The sequence below is a fragment of the Aplidium turbinatum genome, chromosome 1 (genome assembly GCF_918807975.1).
Source record: "Aplidium turbinatum chromosome 1, kaAplTurb1.1, whole genome shotgun sequence".
Classification (NCBI taxonomy): domain Eukaryota; kingdom Metazoa; phylum Chordata; class Ascidiacea; order Aplousobranchia; family Polyclinidae; genus Aplidium; species Aplidium turbinatum.
Window position 1 is genome coordinate 54,308,599 of NC_137472.1, and position 15,271 is coordinate 54,323,869.

At 35.5% G+C, this 15,271-nt stretch overlaps 1 protein-coding gene across 1 annotated transcript; it reads left to right on the plus strand.

Annotated features, from left to right (window-relative positions):
• Nucleotides 1–495: 495 nt before the first annotated feature.
• Nucleotides 496–14,926, plus strand: LOC145779107 (NXPE family member 3-like). The gene is made up of 7 exons (XM_082590682.1): nt 496–622; nt 988–1,050; nt 4,588–4,755; nt 6,221–6,380; nt 7,596–7,959; nt 13,293–13,351; nt 13,936–14,926. The coding sequence occupies exons 1-7, from the start codon at nt 521–523 to the stop codon at nt 14,775–14,777; spliced, it is 1,758 nt and encodes a 585-aa protein (XP_082446808.1). The 5' UTR covers nt 496–520; the 3' UTR covers nt 14,778–14,926.
• Nucleotides 14,927–15,271: the final 345 nt, after the last annotated feature.

The following is a 15,271-nucleotide window of genomic DNA, read 5'->3' on the forward strand; positions in this document are numbered from 1 at the left end:
TTGATGAGGCAAGTCTAGAGAGGCCTTGATCCAACTGGGTTCCAGACGGAAATCCAAATACTTGGCAAACTAAATAAAATTAAATTTGCTACAAACTGTCGCTATAAAACTATAACCTTCGGTCTAATCAACTTATACAGTAAAAGGGAGTAAAATGGGAGTAAAATGAGTAAAATGGAGAAATTCTACGTCTCTTCCTTGTGTTTGACTACATTTTCGGTTACTTTCTGTTTTGTTTAAAATTTAACAATTTTTTTTTCTCTTTTGGCTGTGATGACTGATGAGCCTGTGACGCCATTATTTTACTTAGACTACGTCTTTTAACATCAAAGTGACTAAATTTACAAACTTTTGTGCTGACTGCTTGATAGATCACTTTTCTTCTACACAAACTCTGCTACATTCTTTTTGAAATAACATAACTCCTTGTAGTATACGACAAGCGGAAAATCAATCTTGTTTCTGTATGTAGGCTGCTTGCATTACTTTTAGGGCAATAAACTAAGACTGACAATAAACAATGGCAAGATACAACCGAAACAAGCAGAAATCGTATTGCTTTAGAATAGCAATGCTTTTTATGGTTGTATTTTTGTTTTGGAAGATACCTTCTTTTATAAACGTAAGTACGAAGAAGCTTATTTATTGTTTGTAAAGTCTTAGAGGACTTCAAATTTATCAAAATGTATGTCGTTTAATACAACAGTTCTTATGTATGGCCGTTTTTGAAATTTTTGCAGTGATATTAACTTGACCCATCACACTTAATCTAGCCTACCCTAAGCCAATACAAAGTTCTGCTTGAAAAATTCTGGCTTTAACGACCTACAATGTTTACTGAAACCCCTGCAAAATTCTTGAAGTAACCTTCAACGCATTTACAGCGTTTATGTGGCAGCAAGTATTTTATTGAAATAAATAATAAATTTTTATCCAACGTTTCACTGTGCTACAAGTTTTATAACATTTTACCATTTTTTATCGCAGCTTCGAAAAATTGAAAAAAGCAATGTGGATAACTGGGTTTATTCAATTGAAGTTCTCCAAGAGGTAAAGTTCCTGATACCCTGCAGTCAAGTAACATTTAAAAAATAAAAACTAGTTGAAAACCTCAATTTAAGAAGTACTGTGTATGTGTCGCAATTTTGGCAATTTAAGTACATGCTAGAAATGTTTACTTCGATGGGAAAGCGTATTTTTCTGTTAAAATATATTTCGTAAACAGATTGATTTTATCACACTCATCTGCACGATATAGTTCAATCTTATTATTTAAAAATCCATCAAGCTTGATCAGCTGCGACCTCCTTTATGAACCCTTTACATTTTGTTTTGTGTTTCATTTTTAGTTTATAGAAGGAAATAGTCTGAAATTTTAAAAATTATAGTTGTGGGGTATTTAGTTCTAACCATCGCAGTATCTCGCAATCGGAGATTTTTGATCTTTGGTGAAAGTAATCTTCCGCCTATAGCATCTTAATCTGGCTTCATTTTTCAACTTTTCTCGGAGCACTTCCGGTGAGACAAGAAAACTATCCCTGAGATGTTAGAAATTTTTCTTTTTTTCGGGTTGCCTTTTTTTCGAGTTATATTTTAACAAGTTTGCTAAACTTTTGAAAAACGTATCCCCTTTTTGCTAAACAAATTATTTTTGTGACTTACAGTAGGTAGTCCTTTAATTCAAGTCTTTAATTAGAATTTTCTTTTGTACTGTATCGATAGAGATGATTTAGTTGAGTGCAACCTGCACTAAAAACAATGTGTGTAAAATAACGGGCTGAGGATGTCAAAAAGAAAGAAAAGATTAAAAATTCGATTTAGCGACGTCATTGGTAAAAAAAAGTTGCTCTTTATTGCAAGCTCACAATAATTTACAAGTGATCTACAGTAGGATTCTAGGTGTTAACTTTTCACCGAAAGTTTTTTTTTTAACTTAAGATATTCAGCTTTATTAAAGCTTAGATAATGATGGTCAATGGTTGTCGACAACAAGCAGCCTAATACTCAATACCTGTGTTTCATCATTAAAATCTTACTACAGTAAGTTACTACAAATACAGTATAATATACATTATACAGTAAACGAATTGTAACATAGCCTGGCTTACACCTACAAATGTATGAATTAAAATGAATTTATTCTACAACCTTACTCATAGATCGTTTAGAGCGCCGCTGAGAATGGTTGATCAATGAACAAAAAGATCTGTTTTCTTCTGGTAACATTTTTGTGGCTAGATAATTTGAGGCAAATATTGCCTGTCCTAACGTTGCCAAAATTGATTTGCTATTTACTGGATTTGCGCCCACCGACGTCGAAAGTAACGTCAGTCCTTCATTTCAAACAACCTAGTGGAAAATTCGGTAAAGGGCACACCACCAGTAGAAGATTATTTGGTGTTAGAAGCTCATTATCGCGAGGGTCAAAGTTACCGGTACCGGAAAGATAGGTCTGGAGTTTATTATATTTTGATTCCAGGTGTCTGTTTCAGGTGTCTGTTAAGGGAGAGGGGTGCTAACCATCATTCCTGCTATAGGCTACATTAGCATTGCATTATCAGTATTTTTTGTTAGATATAGGTTAATGTAGACTAAGGGATATCTCACCTTTCATCCCCGGGCTCCTCACCCCCACCACTAAGCTTTTTTCTACAAAATGGGCACATGTTTTGCAAAGAAAATCAGGTGCAAGCTGTATAAGTTATACTTTTCTGTATAGTTGCGTTGTTGTTAAAAAACCTCACAGAAAGGTTCAAAAAAAACTTTTCGAAAAGAACCTTTCTGCAGGGTTCTTTTCGAAACAAATGCCGAAAAAGAACCCTAGGCTTAATTAGGATTCTTTTGGCAAGCAAAGAATTATTTTTGCAATAAAGAACCTTTTTTGTTATAAGAACCCTAAGCCCAGGGTTTTTCTCGAAAAAACAACCCTAAACGAACCTTTTTCATTTACAGTGTAGTGCCGAGTTTATCCTGTGAAATTACTACATATCAAACAAGAAGTTAGACATTACGATAGCAATGCAATATAACTAAAAAGGCCAATCAAGGAATTTTGTTCAGAAAAAAAAGATGTTCCAAGACTTGAATTATACAATAAAAAATCATTCATATTTTAGAGAAAAAAATTATAACCCTACTTAGTGGAGGTTACAATTATCATGGAGATATGGTGCTTCGACATTAAAACATTAATCTTATTCAGTTAGCTTGACTGATAGAAAAGCAACTTTGATTAAGAATTGAATGTATCAATAGCAGATGAGCAGAATTGCAGATCAAGCTAATCGTCTGAATAGGCAATTCAAAATAAGTTTGCCTGAAACTCATTCGTGGTTTAGTGATTGGCAATGATATTGATTTTAAAAGATCCATGCTGTTCATTTAAGTAGGTTGATAAAAAAAGAAATCTTCACATAAACTTTACCCCGTTTCTTATATTCATCCACCTAAATCTGGTTGGTTGGTTTTGAATCTTTATCTTCGGACTGACAAAGCCTTGATTGGTTATTCCTGGTAGTTTCGCATACTTGTACGGTAGAGGCTCTTGACGCAGGGTCGGTTACCGAGATTAACAGAGTGAAGTTTTCCGATTGTCGAAGTGTTGTTGCCGGGGAATTATTCCATCCATTAGGTGCCGCTGAATGGAGAGCAGTCCTTAGAATGCGTTGCTCAAACGCACACCCCGATAGTCGAACCAGCGCCGCGTGATTTAGAGCCGGGCGCGTAACCACTGCCACTGAGCTATCTGTTTATTCATACTTATCTGTCTAATGTAAAAAGGACGTATATTGATAGATAAGTAGAAAAATAAATAAATGCCCAATTTTCTTTTTGTTATTCTACTATACATACAGTATAATGATCAATTAAAGTAATTTGCGTTCTTCTGGTGACTATTTACTAGGTTACCTCCTGAACGCAAACGAGAACGTGGTTACCTCCAAGAACGCAAATTACTTTAATTATCAAATGCCTGGTGAACAGTCTCTCTCTGTTTTTACTACCATTATAATGATCAATATTTTTCTCAAAATATTTAATTTCATATTTCTTGTCCATTTGTTCGTTTGCCTTGTACCATCCCAGTCAACATTACATTTTACAACCAAATATTTTAAATGAAATATTTTGACAATATCAAGAAAAATACGGAAATGAAAACCATGCAGAATTATTACTAAAAGGGAAAGACAAAACAAAATGGAAAGAGTTCTTATGAAAGATCACAGCTGAGCAAACATGATCAATGTGTTGAAGAGAATTATTCTCAACTATTATGTATTAATATGACTTTTTTTAAATTAAGAAACATTGTAACAAACAAAACTTTAAAAATGTATATACCTACACAGAATGAACTACAGATTAAGCCAATCTGCTGATTAAGAAAATTATTTCAGGAACTAATTTTATTCCTGGGCACCAATCGTAATCCTCTACCACAAATCGACGCTTACTGATCAACAGAAAAACTCTGCCCAAACGGATTATTTTATCAGACATTTGGCTTAATCGGCCTCTTAAAAGATCCGGTGTTGGTGCACCCAACCTTGCATGACGATTTTGAGATAAACAATCTTTTTACAGATCAGGTCCTCAGTGCAAAGCCCAAAACTTCACAGCAGCCAAAATGTAAAAGAATATTTTTCCTGGCCCACTCCGCAAAATCCATCAAGACCATCTGATACGACAGATCCAATGCAATCATCGTATTCCATTCGATTTGCGGATCATGTTTATACAAATACCCATCATGTGAGTAAAGACCATTCATTTTAAGATTATATTCCCGGAACATAGTGAATCTACGCCCACATAGCCTACTATGCTCTTCGTACAAACACGAATATTCTTGATTTGGCAATTTGGTATACTACGGTCTTTGCTACGAACAAAACTTACAAAAAGCCTACTCTTCCGAAGATATTTTGTTCATACAAAGACATTTTGTACGTCATAATTATTCAAAAATCTTCGTTGAATGGTCACTTTTTTCGTGGATTTTCTCGATTGGTAACTTTCACGAGGATTTTTTATAAGTAAAGTTAAGCTAGACCCAACCATGATTGCTTAACCTCAATGCAGTTTTTAAGGTATCCAAGCAGGAAAGATTTATCAGCATATTTGCAACAGCATTTTATACTCCGTTTTTTTTTTTTTAGTAAAAGATATTACGATGTAGAAATAGGAGAAATAAGCAGAAGTTAAAAACTCATCATTTTGAGTAACAAAACTAATAGTATAATTATGTTACTACATTTATTTCTTTAGAAAACCGTTTTCAGGACATTTTTGACGTTTTTAACCATCATAACTTTTTTGATCACTGAGCTAGATGAAAAACAACTGCAAATTTATCCAATACATTTTATTAAAATTTTAGAAAGCATGCTTGTTCTTGAGTAGGCTTTTTATTGCTAATTGTAATCATTGTTTTAGATGTATTGTCATCATTACTTGTTATTAGGCCTATTATTGATTACTTATTATTATTATTACTTGTCAGTTCAACCACTTCAAGTGGACAATTTGCTGGGTTGGTTCAGAAAAACAGAATTTTTATTGCACTTGTTAGTAATGACGTTTTTTCGTAAGCAAACTTTTGCTCTCCAAATGTACGAAAAAAACTTAGGAAAACGAACACGAAGAGTTTTTATGTTAAAAACACTTGAAGGATTTTTTTTATTCGTACAATTATTTCAGAGAAATTTTGACTGTTCGTAAAATATTTTGTTAAAATTAAATTTTGTGTGTTTCAAAATAGTCGCACAAAGCTTTCCGGAGAAAATATTTACACACGAACAGCTTACGAATGAAGAATAATCGTGTTCGTACAAAGAGCATAGTAGGCTATGTGGCCGCTGAGGTGGTAAAAGAATAGACCCTCTACCTCAGAGGCTTACACGACGATGAAGAAGATACAATGCAAAGGCCGACTACTTTCATTACTTTTCTTCAAAGTGCTGATATTTTGCAAAGCAACATTGTCATCTTCGCATTGTTGACAACTGTGACACATTGAAATATACCTTTCACCAAGCACGTGTAATTTTGAGTAATTTGATAATCTCTTCAAGAACGGCAATTAATAATTACTGGCAGTTGACAGTGCTATGTAATTGATCACACAACAGTGGGACTATATAAGTTTAGGAACAAAGAATATCCTTTATTTTTGCAATATTTATAGGGAAAAAAAGTTTTTTAATTTTTTTTACAGCGGATTGGTAGCAATTTAACCATTGAAATCGTTGCTCGAAATGGAAGAGGGGAACAAAAAGGGTTTGGAGGGGATTTCTTCAAAGTCATCTTAGCTTCAAACAATTTACATAATAGCATTGTTGGATCTATAAAAGACCACGATGATGGCACTTATACAGGTAAAAACACAGCCTAGAGTGATTGTAAAAAGATGAGGATGCATAGATTTATAACAACCAAACAACTCAATACATTTAAGTTAATACTTGTAAAGGCTTTGAACTACTATAGCACAGGCCCGGTCGCGAAAAATTTTTTCCCACGAGATTTCTGTCTCATTTACATATTTTGGTAAAAGTTTGTATTAAAACCGTGTGAATGCAACATTTTCTCGTTGGCACGGTTGGCTCAGTGGCTTCATAACCTGCCTAGTGATCGTGAGAACGAGGGTTCGACGCTCGTCGAAGTCAAACTTTTTTTTTCTTTACATTAATTTTTGCGGTGCACAAGAGCTTTTCAAAAAAAGTAGGGTTAGGGAAAGCTTATATTTTATTATCATTGCAGAATTTCATTAGCAAATAGTTATTTCGCAATCTGAATCAACCAATCTCTCAAAACACTTTCGGAAAATCTTACTTTTAGAGTGACTAAAATCAATGAGACAGAAATCTCGTGGGAAAAAAAATTTCGCGGCCCGGTCACGGAGATCGACAGAAGTGAGGTTTTTTAATTTTGCAGTGTTGTTGTCCGTAAGTTTTTCCATTTGTTAGGTGCTATTGAATGGAGAGCTGCTCTTGATATGCGTTGATCAAGCGCATACAACAAAAGTCGAACCAACCCAGTTTAATCTTGCAGTTTCTTCGTGAAGTCTTTGCGCTTAACCGACCGAGCTATCGGTTCTGGCTATGACACTTTGAGTAAAAAAATAAAGTTCTACGTCACCAATTTGTGCTCTGGCTTGTGAGACAAAAATGATAGAGCAAAATTGAGGAGTTTTTGTCGCGGCAAAGGTAGTTTCTTCATTATCATATTTAAATAAAAACCAAACAAACTCTGCTGAAATAACACACCGATGGAGCCACTTTTTTGATAGTAAAAGCTTTATAAAACATGAAAGTTACCGAAAATATAACTGATTTATTGACTAGGCCTGTGCAGCAGTATGATACATTTTTGTCAGTTAAAAGTGTTTTTAAAAATCATTTTCAAATGAAAAATGTAAAACAGTGATTGTAGCCTACTGTTGTAGCCTATACTGTATCTATTTACATTTTATTGTTCTTAACTTCTTATGCATGAGAGAGCAGATAAAAGCACAAAATGAGTGCGGTTGCTAATAACATGTGCAAATATGAGTTAGCCTATCTTCATTCCTTTTGATTATTTCGTTTCAGCAACCATTCCTCTTCATTTTTCTGGACAAGTAAACTTGCAAGTCACTCTTATTCATCCCAGCGAATCCATAGATTTACTCCGCCGAGTTACGCTTACCAAAGGATCGCCTGGATTAATATTTTATGGAGTTTTCCAAGATAAAATGTCCCAAGAGGAGACAGAGTGTAACGTCTGGTTACACTCAATGAAATCTAATACAACAACCGTGCCAAGACAACGATATTGCAACTTCACACACAAAAGTGGAGAGCCTTGGTTTTGTGAGAGACCAAGGTTTCTTGACTGTTCCAGTATTCAGAGTTTCAAGATCAAACGAACAAACGACCTTGCCGCTATATTGGATAAGTCAAGCCTTTTTAAAACGTGAGTTGTTTCATTTGATCACGTACAATGTATTTTTTTTTTGATTGATTATTAGACTGTCAATTTAACAAGTTAACATAAAATACAATTGCCATAGAATTTAATTGGCGTCAAGGCAATCACAAGAACAATTAAAATTTTGACAAAAATATTGAAAGTCTTCTCTTCTTCAACGTGACCTGGCATCAAGTATTTGACCACCTTTAAAACCACTTTTATCACATATAGGCAGACTTTTCTGAAGACATGTCCCAGACTTAGGTAGAATTAGATATTCAAGCCATTGTGTCTGGTCCTTTTTCAAGGCTAATTTTGCTTGCAATACTTTATTTGACAACACTGTGGGCACCATTATTTTTTACATCAAATCCATTATTGCAAACCAACTGTTAAAATTGCGACCGACTCCAATGCACCTTGTTGGAGAAAATTCAATTGTTTCTGCTAGTCACAAATTGAGTAGACTAGCAAAGCTCACTAAATATTCCATAATTCAGTTCAGTAAGCCATAGTCCTAAGAAGGGCTGTAGGCAATTCTCACTAGAGCAGCGTACTGTTGATAATTATGAGAGAAATCAAGGGCTTTAGTCTAAGAGGCGCCACTCAGCAATCGACCGTATGCCTTTAAGTGTTTTGCTAAAAACACAACCACATACTCTTGAGTGGTGTCGAACCGGTGTCCTTTTGAAAGTCGGACCAGGTACCAAGTTTGATTGCAATGGCACAAAGTAAATTCAGTGGAATGATATTAATTTGTCTCAAACAGGTTCTATAATTTATACCGTAATAAAATATGAAACAACTTACTCTACGAAGACTGCAGCAACAACCTATTTTGATCCAACAACCTGTTGTTGATACACCTTTGATATTGTTTAATTTTAAGACCGTGTCTGGTCAAACCGGTGAGAACCGGTTAAATCCCACCTCAGAATCCCACAGACGCTAATTTAAGCATCATTTCACATTTTTTTAGCATTGTTTTGTAAAATAACTTTTGCGTTAATATTGTACATATCATCTGAATGTGCAGATCTCTAAGCTTTTTATTTTTAGTGAAAACACTGTAACGTTAACAAACTTCAAACAGCTAACCAACTTCAAACTTTAAAAATTAAATGAGGCTGTTCATCAGGCATTAAATTAAATAACATGAGATGCTCTACCGGTGCAAATTAAGCTAAACTATCACAAGATGTATACAGTGACAATCTGCTTTTATTCCGACGTTTCGTCAATCAGACACGACTGACTTCTTCAGGGGGCTAGACCAGGTAGTGACTACCTGTCTAACATGGCAAAACACAGGACCATGTTGCTGAAAACAACTAAACATGCAAAATGAAAATTCAACTTTTAGACAAAAAATTATCGCGCGCAAAGTTTGAAATAAGTTAGAAAAAAGAGAGACTTAAATGTTAATGATCAACAAGAAACTTAAATAACAACAAGATAGGAGAGTGAACGGCATTCGTCATGAATCGAGTTTTGTACGCACTACTGCACAGTTTTACAATCAGCATGAAACCAATTTAAAAAACGTAAAATAAGCACTTACAATAGTTTTTTGCAGATAGCAGGAAAAGAGATGCCATCATTGCGATTCATTACATGAGGCTTTTGATTGATGAACCAACTTTCAGAAAACATTCGTTTTCTATAATCAGTTTCAACTTTTAGAATTGCTCCAAGTTATTTTATGATCTGAAGTTATGGCATGCATGCAAGGAGCAGAATGTTCCGGGCGTTGATATTTGAAAGCTCTTTTGTGTTCATTAATGCGAGATTTAAAATCTCGTTTTGTTTGGCCAACATAAAACTTTTTACACTGATTTAACCTATGCAGAAGTTAAGCCAATGTAACAGAACGGGTTTTCATTCACCTGGGTAAGAAAATAAGCCAAACAAAACATTTGTAAAACCGTGACGTGGACGGTTGAAAAAGTTATAAAAGCCTTTGTTATGAATCCCATAGGCCTACTCATTCATCACAAATCTTCAAATTAGAGCTTAATAAACAAAATACGCGATACGGATGAGCGTAAACATAGCGGTTAACATCAACATGGTATAGTTGGTAATAGTAACTTTAATAAGGAGATTACACACTACAACTTACAACTAATATTACAGTAGAATTCGCTTGTAGTGACTTTGGCTATAGTGACACTTCGCCTATAGTGACACCTGTTGCAAAGTCCTGTTTGCATACGCAACAGTTGAGTAGAATTCGGCTATAGTGACACTTCGGTTATGGTGACACTTTTTCCGCGGTCCCTTCAGGTGTCACTATAGGCGAATTCTACTGTACATGCAACTAAAATATCAACACAACTAAACTGTCAGCTGTATGCATCCATCCTGGTAAAACGCAAGTAAAATGTTACGACAAGTACGTGATTGTAAGCAAGCACCACGTCATAGTCCCGCAAGGTAAAACAACAGAAATGGTTTGGTATGAAGCAAAATAAGAATGATCTTGTAATCTATAACATTCTCCTCTACCAAGCAATCGATCGTGTTCAAGCCTCATTCATATGTCAAATGATCAGGAAGGCCCCTTAGGCGGGAAGAACGCCTCAGAATTGGCTCTTCTCGCGTATTAGGCTCTTAATTCATTAACTTCAGAATGATGATCAACATCGGTGTTCGACTTAACACTCCTCACATTGCTGTGATGCATTGTATCAACGGGTGAATCGCTTGCAATGGTTTCATCTTTATACGATTGATCAGTAATGAATTTAGAGGGGTCAGAATCAGTTACCCCGTTTTCGAATACATTTCTCTCTCCTACTGAAGCGACATCACGCAATGATACAGTAGTATGACGACCGTTTGGTAATCTCGCAAAAGCATACGTCGGAGTAGCGGAAATTATCTCTACTTCATCTACAACAATTTCATATTTGCTCATACGAACATGGCGCTTCAAAAGAGCAGGACCGGAAATACTGAGCCATGTAGGACTTAATGATCCAGCATAGAACGACGACAAGTTCAGTTCAGTTGTTTTTTTATTTCTGACCATCATATCAAAAACAATACACGTCAACATAGCAAAGGTCGAGAAAAAGGTAGAAGCGACAAAACGCGAACGTTAAAACGTGCTTGTGACCGAATAACTTCAAACTTCATAAAGCGCTCGTAGGGTGATACCATGGGTGATACATTGATCGCAGTACAAAGCAGGGAACATACCGAATGTAATACATCAGGAAAAGCACTTTCCTACTATGAAATGGGCAAGTTGCGCGTTCTGAATGTAAGCGGCACTGTGGTTGAAACAATATTTTTATATTTTTTTACATTGACCGTTTCAACGAGGCTTGTATATAGAAGTTCTACTGAGAGCTATTTCTTTGCTGTGCGCAAACGATATAAATTCGTTTGACATAAATGCTGGTCCTCTGTCAGAATGAATATATGAGCAAAGGACTACTAAAGAAAAAAATTGTGATAAACAATTGAACATGAAATAACGGTACTAGCATGCCTGTTGGCACAAGGAAACCCAAACAGAAATCTCGAATACTCGTCGATTATCGTCAACAATATTTGTTTTTTGAGGCTGAAGGCAATGGGCCTTTAAACTCATTATTTAGGCGCTTCATAGGTTGGGTGGCTTTTGTAAGAGGAGTTTGAATTGGCCTATGAAAACGAGGTTTAATTTCAGAGCAAACGTTGCAATCTGAGATCATCTTACGTATCTAACCGAGCGAATGAGACATATTCTTTGTTTTGATGTAGTGACACATTTTTGTTACGCCAGGGTGGCAAATATCGCATAAATGTTGTACAAATAATCGCTAGATAAACTTGCGCAATACCCGCTCGACAAGGTATCGGGAGTCCCGTTAAATTTTCCTGATTGACAAACTATATCATATTCACACTGTGAAAGTCCAACACAACATTCAAAATTTTATGGTTTTGAAATGTTGTGTTGGCTAATTGCGATAACATACAGTACACTGCAATCACAGACTGCTCCCCTTATTTTGGCTTGTCAGTGTCTTTGTCGAGACACAGCCCCGTGCTCTGAAGCGAAGTCGAACTCACGTCCTTTTGAACGTCGCGCAGACTTTCTCATCACTCAGCTACGTACAACGTAGGCGTCGAAAGCAATCTTAACGCTTAGGCCGAGTTTTAAGGACAAAAATGAGTGTAAAGTTTCACGCCCGCCAAGACTCGCAAATAGCGAAATGCGGCCCGTGGCTATAAAGCTTTGGGCACCCCTGGTTTAGGATTTATCAAACAGCAGCTTTCAAATGAGACGATGTCTTTTGCTGAAGTTTTATGATTGCAACGTCTTTTCAACGAAACGCTTTTATAAGCAATTTTGCCTCTATTTTGTTTGCTTACGAATGTCACCGCTGAGCGCCTTCGAAAACAAAGTGTTAAAGCCTTTTTTTTTTCATTTCTTTAAGTCAGTGCTGAATATCAGAATACCAAAAGCATTGTTCCTTAGATCACTTAAAAAGAGAAATAAATACAGTAATACTTTTGTTGCCGGGAACTATTCAATGAGAATGAAGTTAAATATAAAAACTCAAACAAAGCAAAATAACGGTCACTACTGTACAGTCACTCAGCGAAGCTGAAAGATTTTTTTTGTCACTGGACGACGACTCACAATAGAAAACAATTCTTAAAGTATTTGCTGAGCACGCCCCTTCACTGAAGCCACAAATTGTGCAAACTCTGCAGCATGGCTGAAGACGGATTATTTTTTGGAAAGCTTAATATTGTGAAGTGACTGTAAAGTACATTAGGCTACATACCTTTCTGAAAATTAACCAGATTGTTGCAATATAATAAAAAAAAAAAAGAGACCAAAATCTAGATACTAAACGTTCAGCAAACTTTTTGTAAACAAAGCTGTTTTCATCTTCAATTAGTTTTCGCGATGTAGGCTATACTGAACATGAGTTTAATATCTAGATTTTGGGGTCTTCAATTTTGAATTAAATGGACCAAGCGTGGCCAGCATTTTGCTCCGTTGGTTGTTTGGGTATGCATTTTTTTATATTATTGAAGGGTCCATTCTAAACGAGGTGCTGGTTGTACCTTTTGGGCAGTTCACGAAACTTCGTTTCTGTAAAAGAGAAGTTCGTTTTGACAGTCATACCGCTATTATAAACAAAAACTTTCCAAAATGTTTTAAAATTACGGAAATTTATTTAAAAATATTTTTAAAATGTTAAAGCAAATTGTCCTTGTTGGTATTTTGAGTAACGGTTAGCAGGAGTAAGCTACCGTTTCTTACACTTAGTATATAAGTTGGTGTTCTGTGTAGAAACTGTTCTCAAATTTTTATTTACTTTATTTAGAGGAGTAAATTTGCGAGTTCAAGTTGGAAAGACGACACAACTTGTAATAGGCGAAAAAGGTAAATTTTACAAATTGTTTATTCTATCATAGTTTTTATGGAATTTTAGGAAATTGTGAATTTAAATTTGTGGTGCGAGGTTAGCCTACATTTTGAAAGTGTGTAGCTTTCTATTTTGAACTTACTTAGAAAAACTTGATCGTTTGAAAGTAGTTTTCAACAATAATCCGTAACTTAACACACAGAGAGTTAGGAACCATTTTTAAAAGATAGATGTGTAATTGCAGATTTTCCTGAAAAAACCTTCAGCACTTTTTAAAAGAACATTGATAAAAAAGTAATTACAAAGTCTAAAATTTTTCTGTTGCATCTGTTTTGTAATGTGGCCTACCGTACGTAAAAATAGGAACAAAAAATACTATTATTATTGTAACGTAGCCTAGCCTATGATATACCTTTTTTTCTAAGTTGCTTATCTTATCAGCAGCGATGTAATGTTGTCCATTACTTTTATGAAACATTGCATGTCATATCCTAATTTAAAAAGGCCAAGCACCGTAGTGGTACCGGTATTAAAAAGTGGAAATGTAACTTTGTTTTCTTGCATGATCTTATAAAAATCACCATACTGTTTTGTCGTGTAGGTTCAAATCAAATCCTTACCAGCCCACCAAAGTGCATATTAAAACCAGCTGGCTCTCTACCGCCTCGACCCGGTGGATATTTTGAAAATGATGCTTGGCGGTCTCGACATTGCGCATCAAAGAACTTCGCCTCTTCTACTCAGAGAGCAAAGTGTCTTCAAAATAAAGTGGTAATAATCCTTGGTGATTCCACGATTCGACAGTGGTATGCTAATCTTATCACAACTCAAGAGCCTAGTATTTTTTTCTACAAACTGCTACACGGCCTTGGGTTTGCAACGAAAATGGTAGCAGTAGAAAAGACCATTACACCAACAGTGTGGGAACCTCGTGTAGCTGCAGATAGCACTAACAACATTACAATAAGTTTTTCTGCACACGGTCCGCCTCTTCAAAATGGAGGTACACCATACAGCATGCCGTACATTGCGGATCGGTTGGACTCACTTCCAGGAGGAGCAGACACTGTTGTTGCCATTACCATCGGACCTCACATGCTTTTGTACAATCCAAGTGTGTACATTAGAAGATTGATATCTATCAAAAAAGCCATCGAAAGACTGTTACATCGTGCTCCACAAACGCTGATTTTTTTCAGGGGGTTCAATGTTTATTATATGGACGACTTAAGTTCAAATCAATGTTGTTTATTTGATTGGCTTGCATACAGACTGGACATAATAGCAAGAAACCTTTTTCGTAATATGACAGGCGTTATATATTTGGATATGTGGGACATGTCCGCTTCGCATTATTCTGTGCCACTGGGGCTTCATGTGCAACAGCATGTGGTTGAAAACGAATTATCACTCTTTTTGTCTTTTGTTTGCCCCCACCTATAAATTACTGGAGCACACACTAGAATCAATTATTGAGCAAATGTTTAGTGGTAAAGGTTTGTGCCTTTTCAATTTATCATTGTACGTATGGTATTTGTCGCTATGAACCATCCAAACGATTTTTTCTTCAGTAGTAGCCTATTGTGCTACGACACGCTACTATACTGTAGGCTACATATATACTGTACACTATACACTATATACTATATATACTATACTATACTATACTGTACAATGTACATATATACTATATACTGTATTATATACTATATTATATGCAATGGTTGTTTTCTTGCTGCTTTAGTCATGGTTGTGAAATTACATGAAAATCTAGTTCATTTTCAAAGGTTTCCAAAACGTTTCAAAGTGACAAACACAAAGTTAAGAATTTTTGCATAAACAAATATAATGTGATCATTAAAATGTAAAATTACTTAACTGCTTCCAAGTAAAAACGTACTGCATAAGCAGTGCTTCCTTATCAGATGAAAATGCTC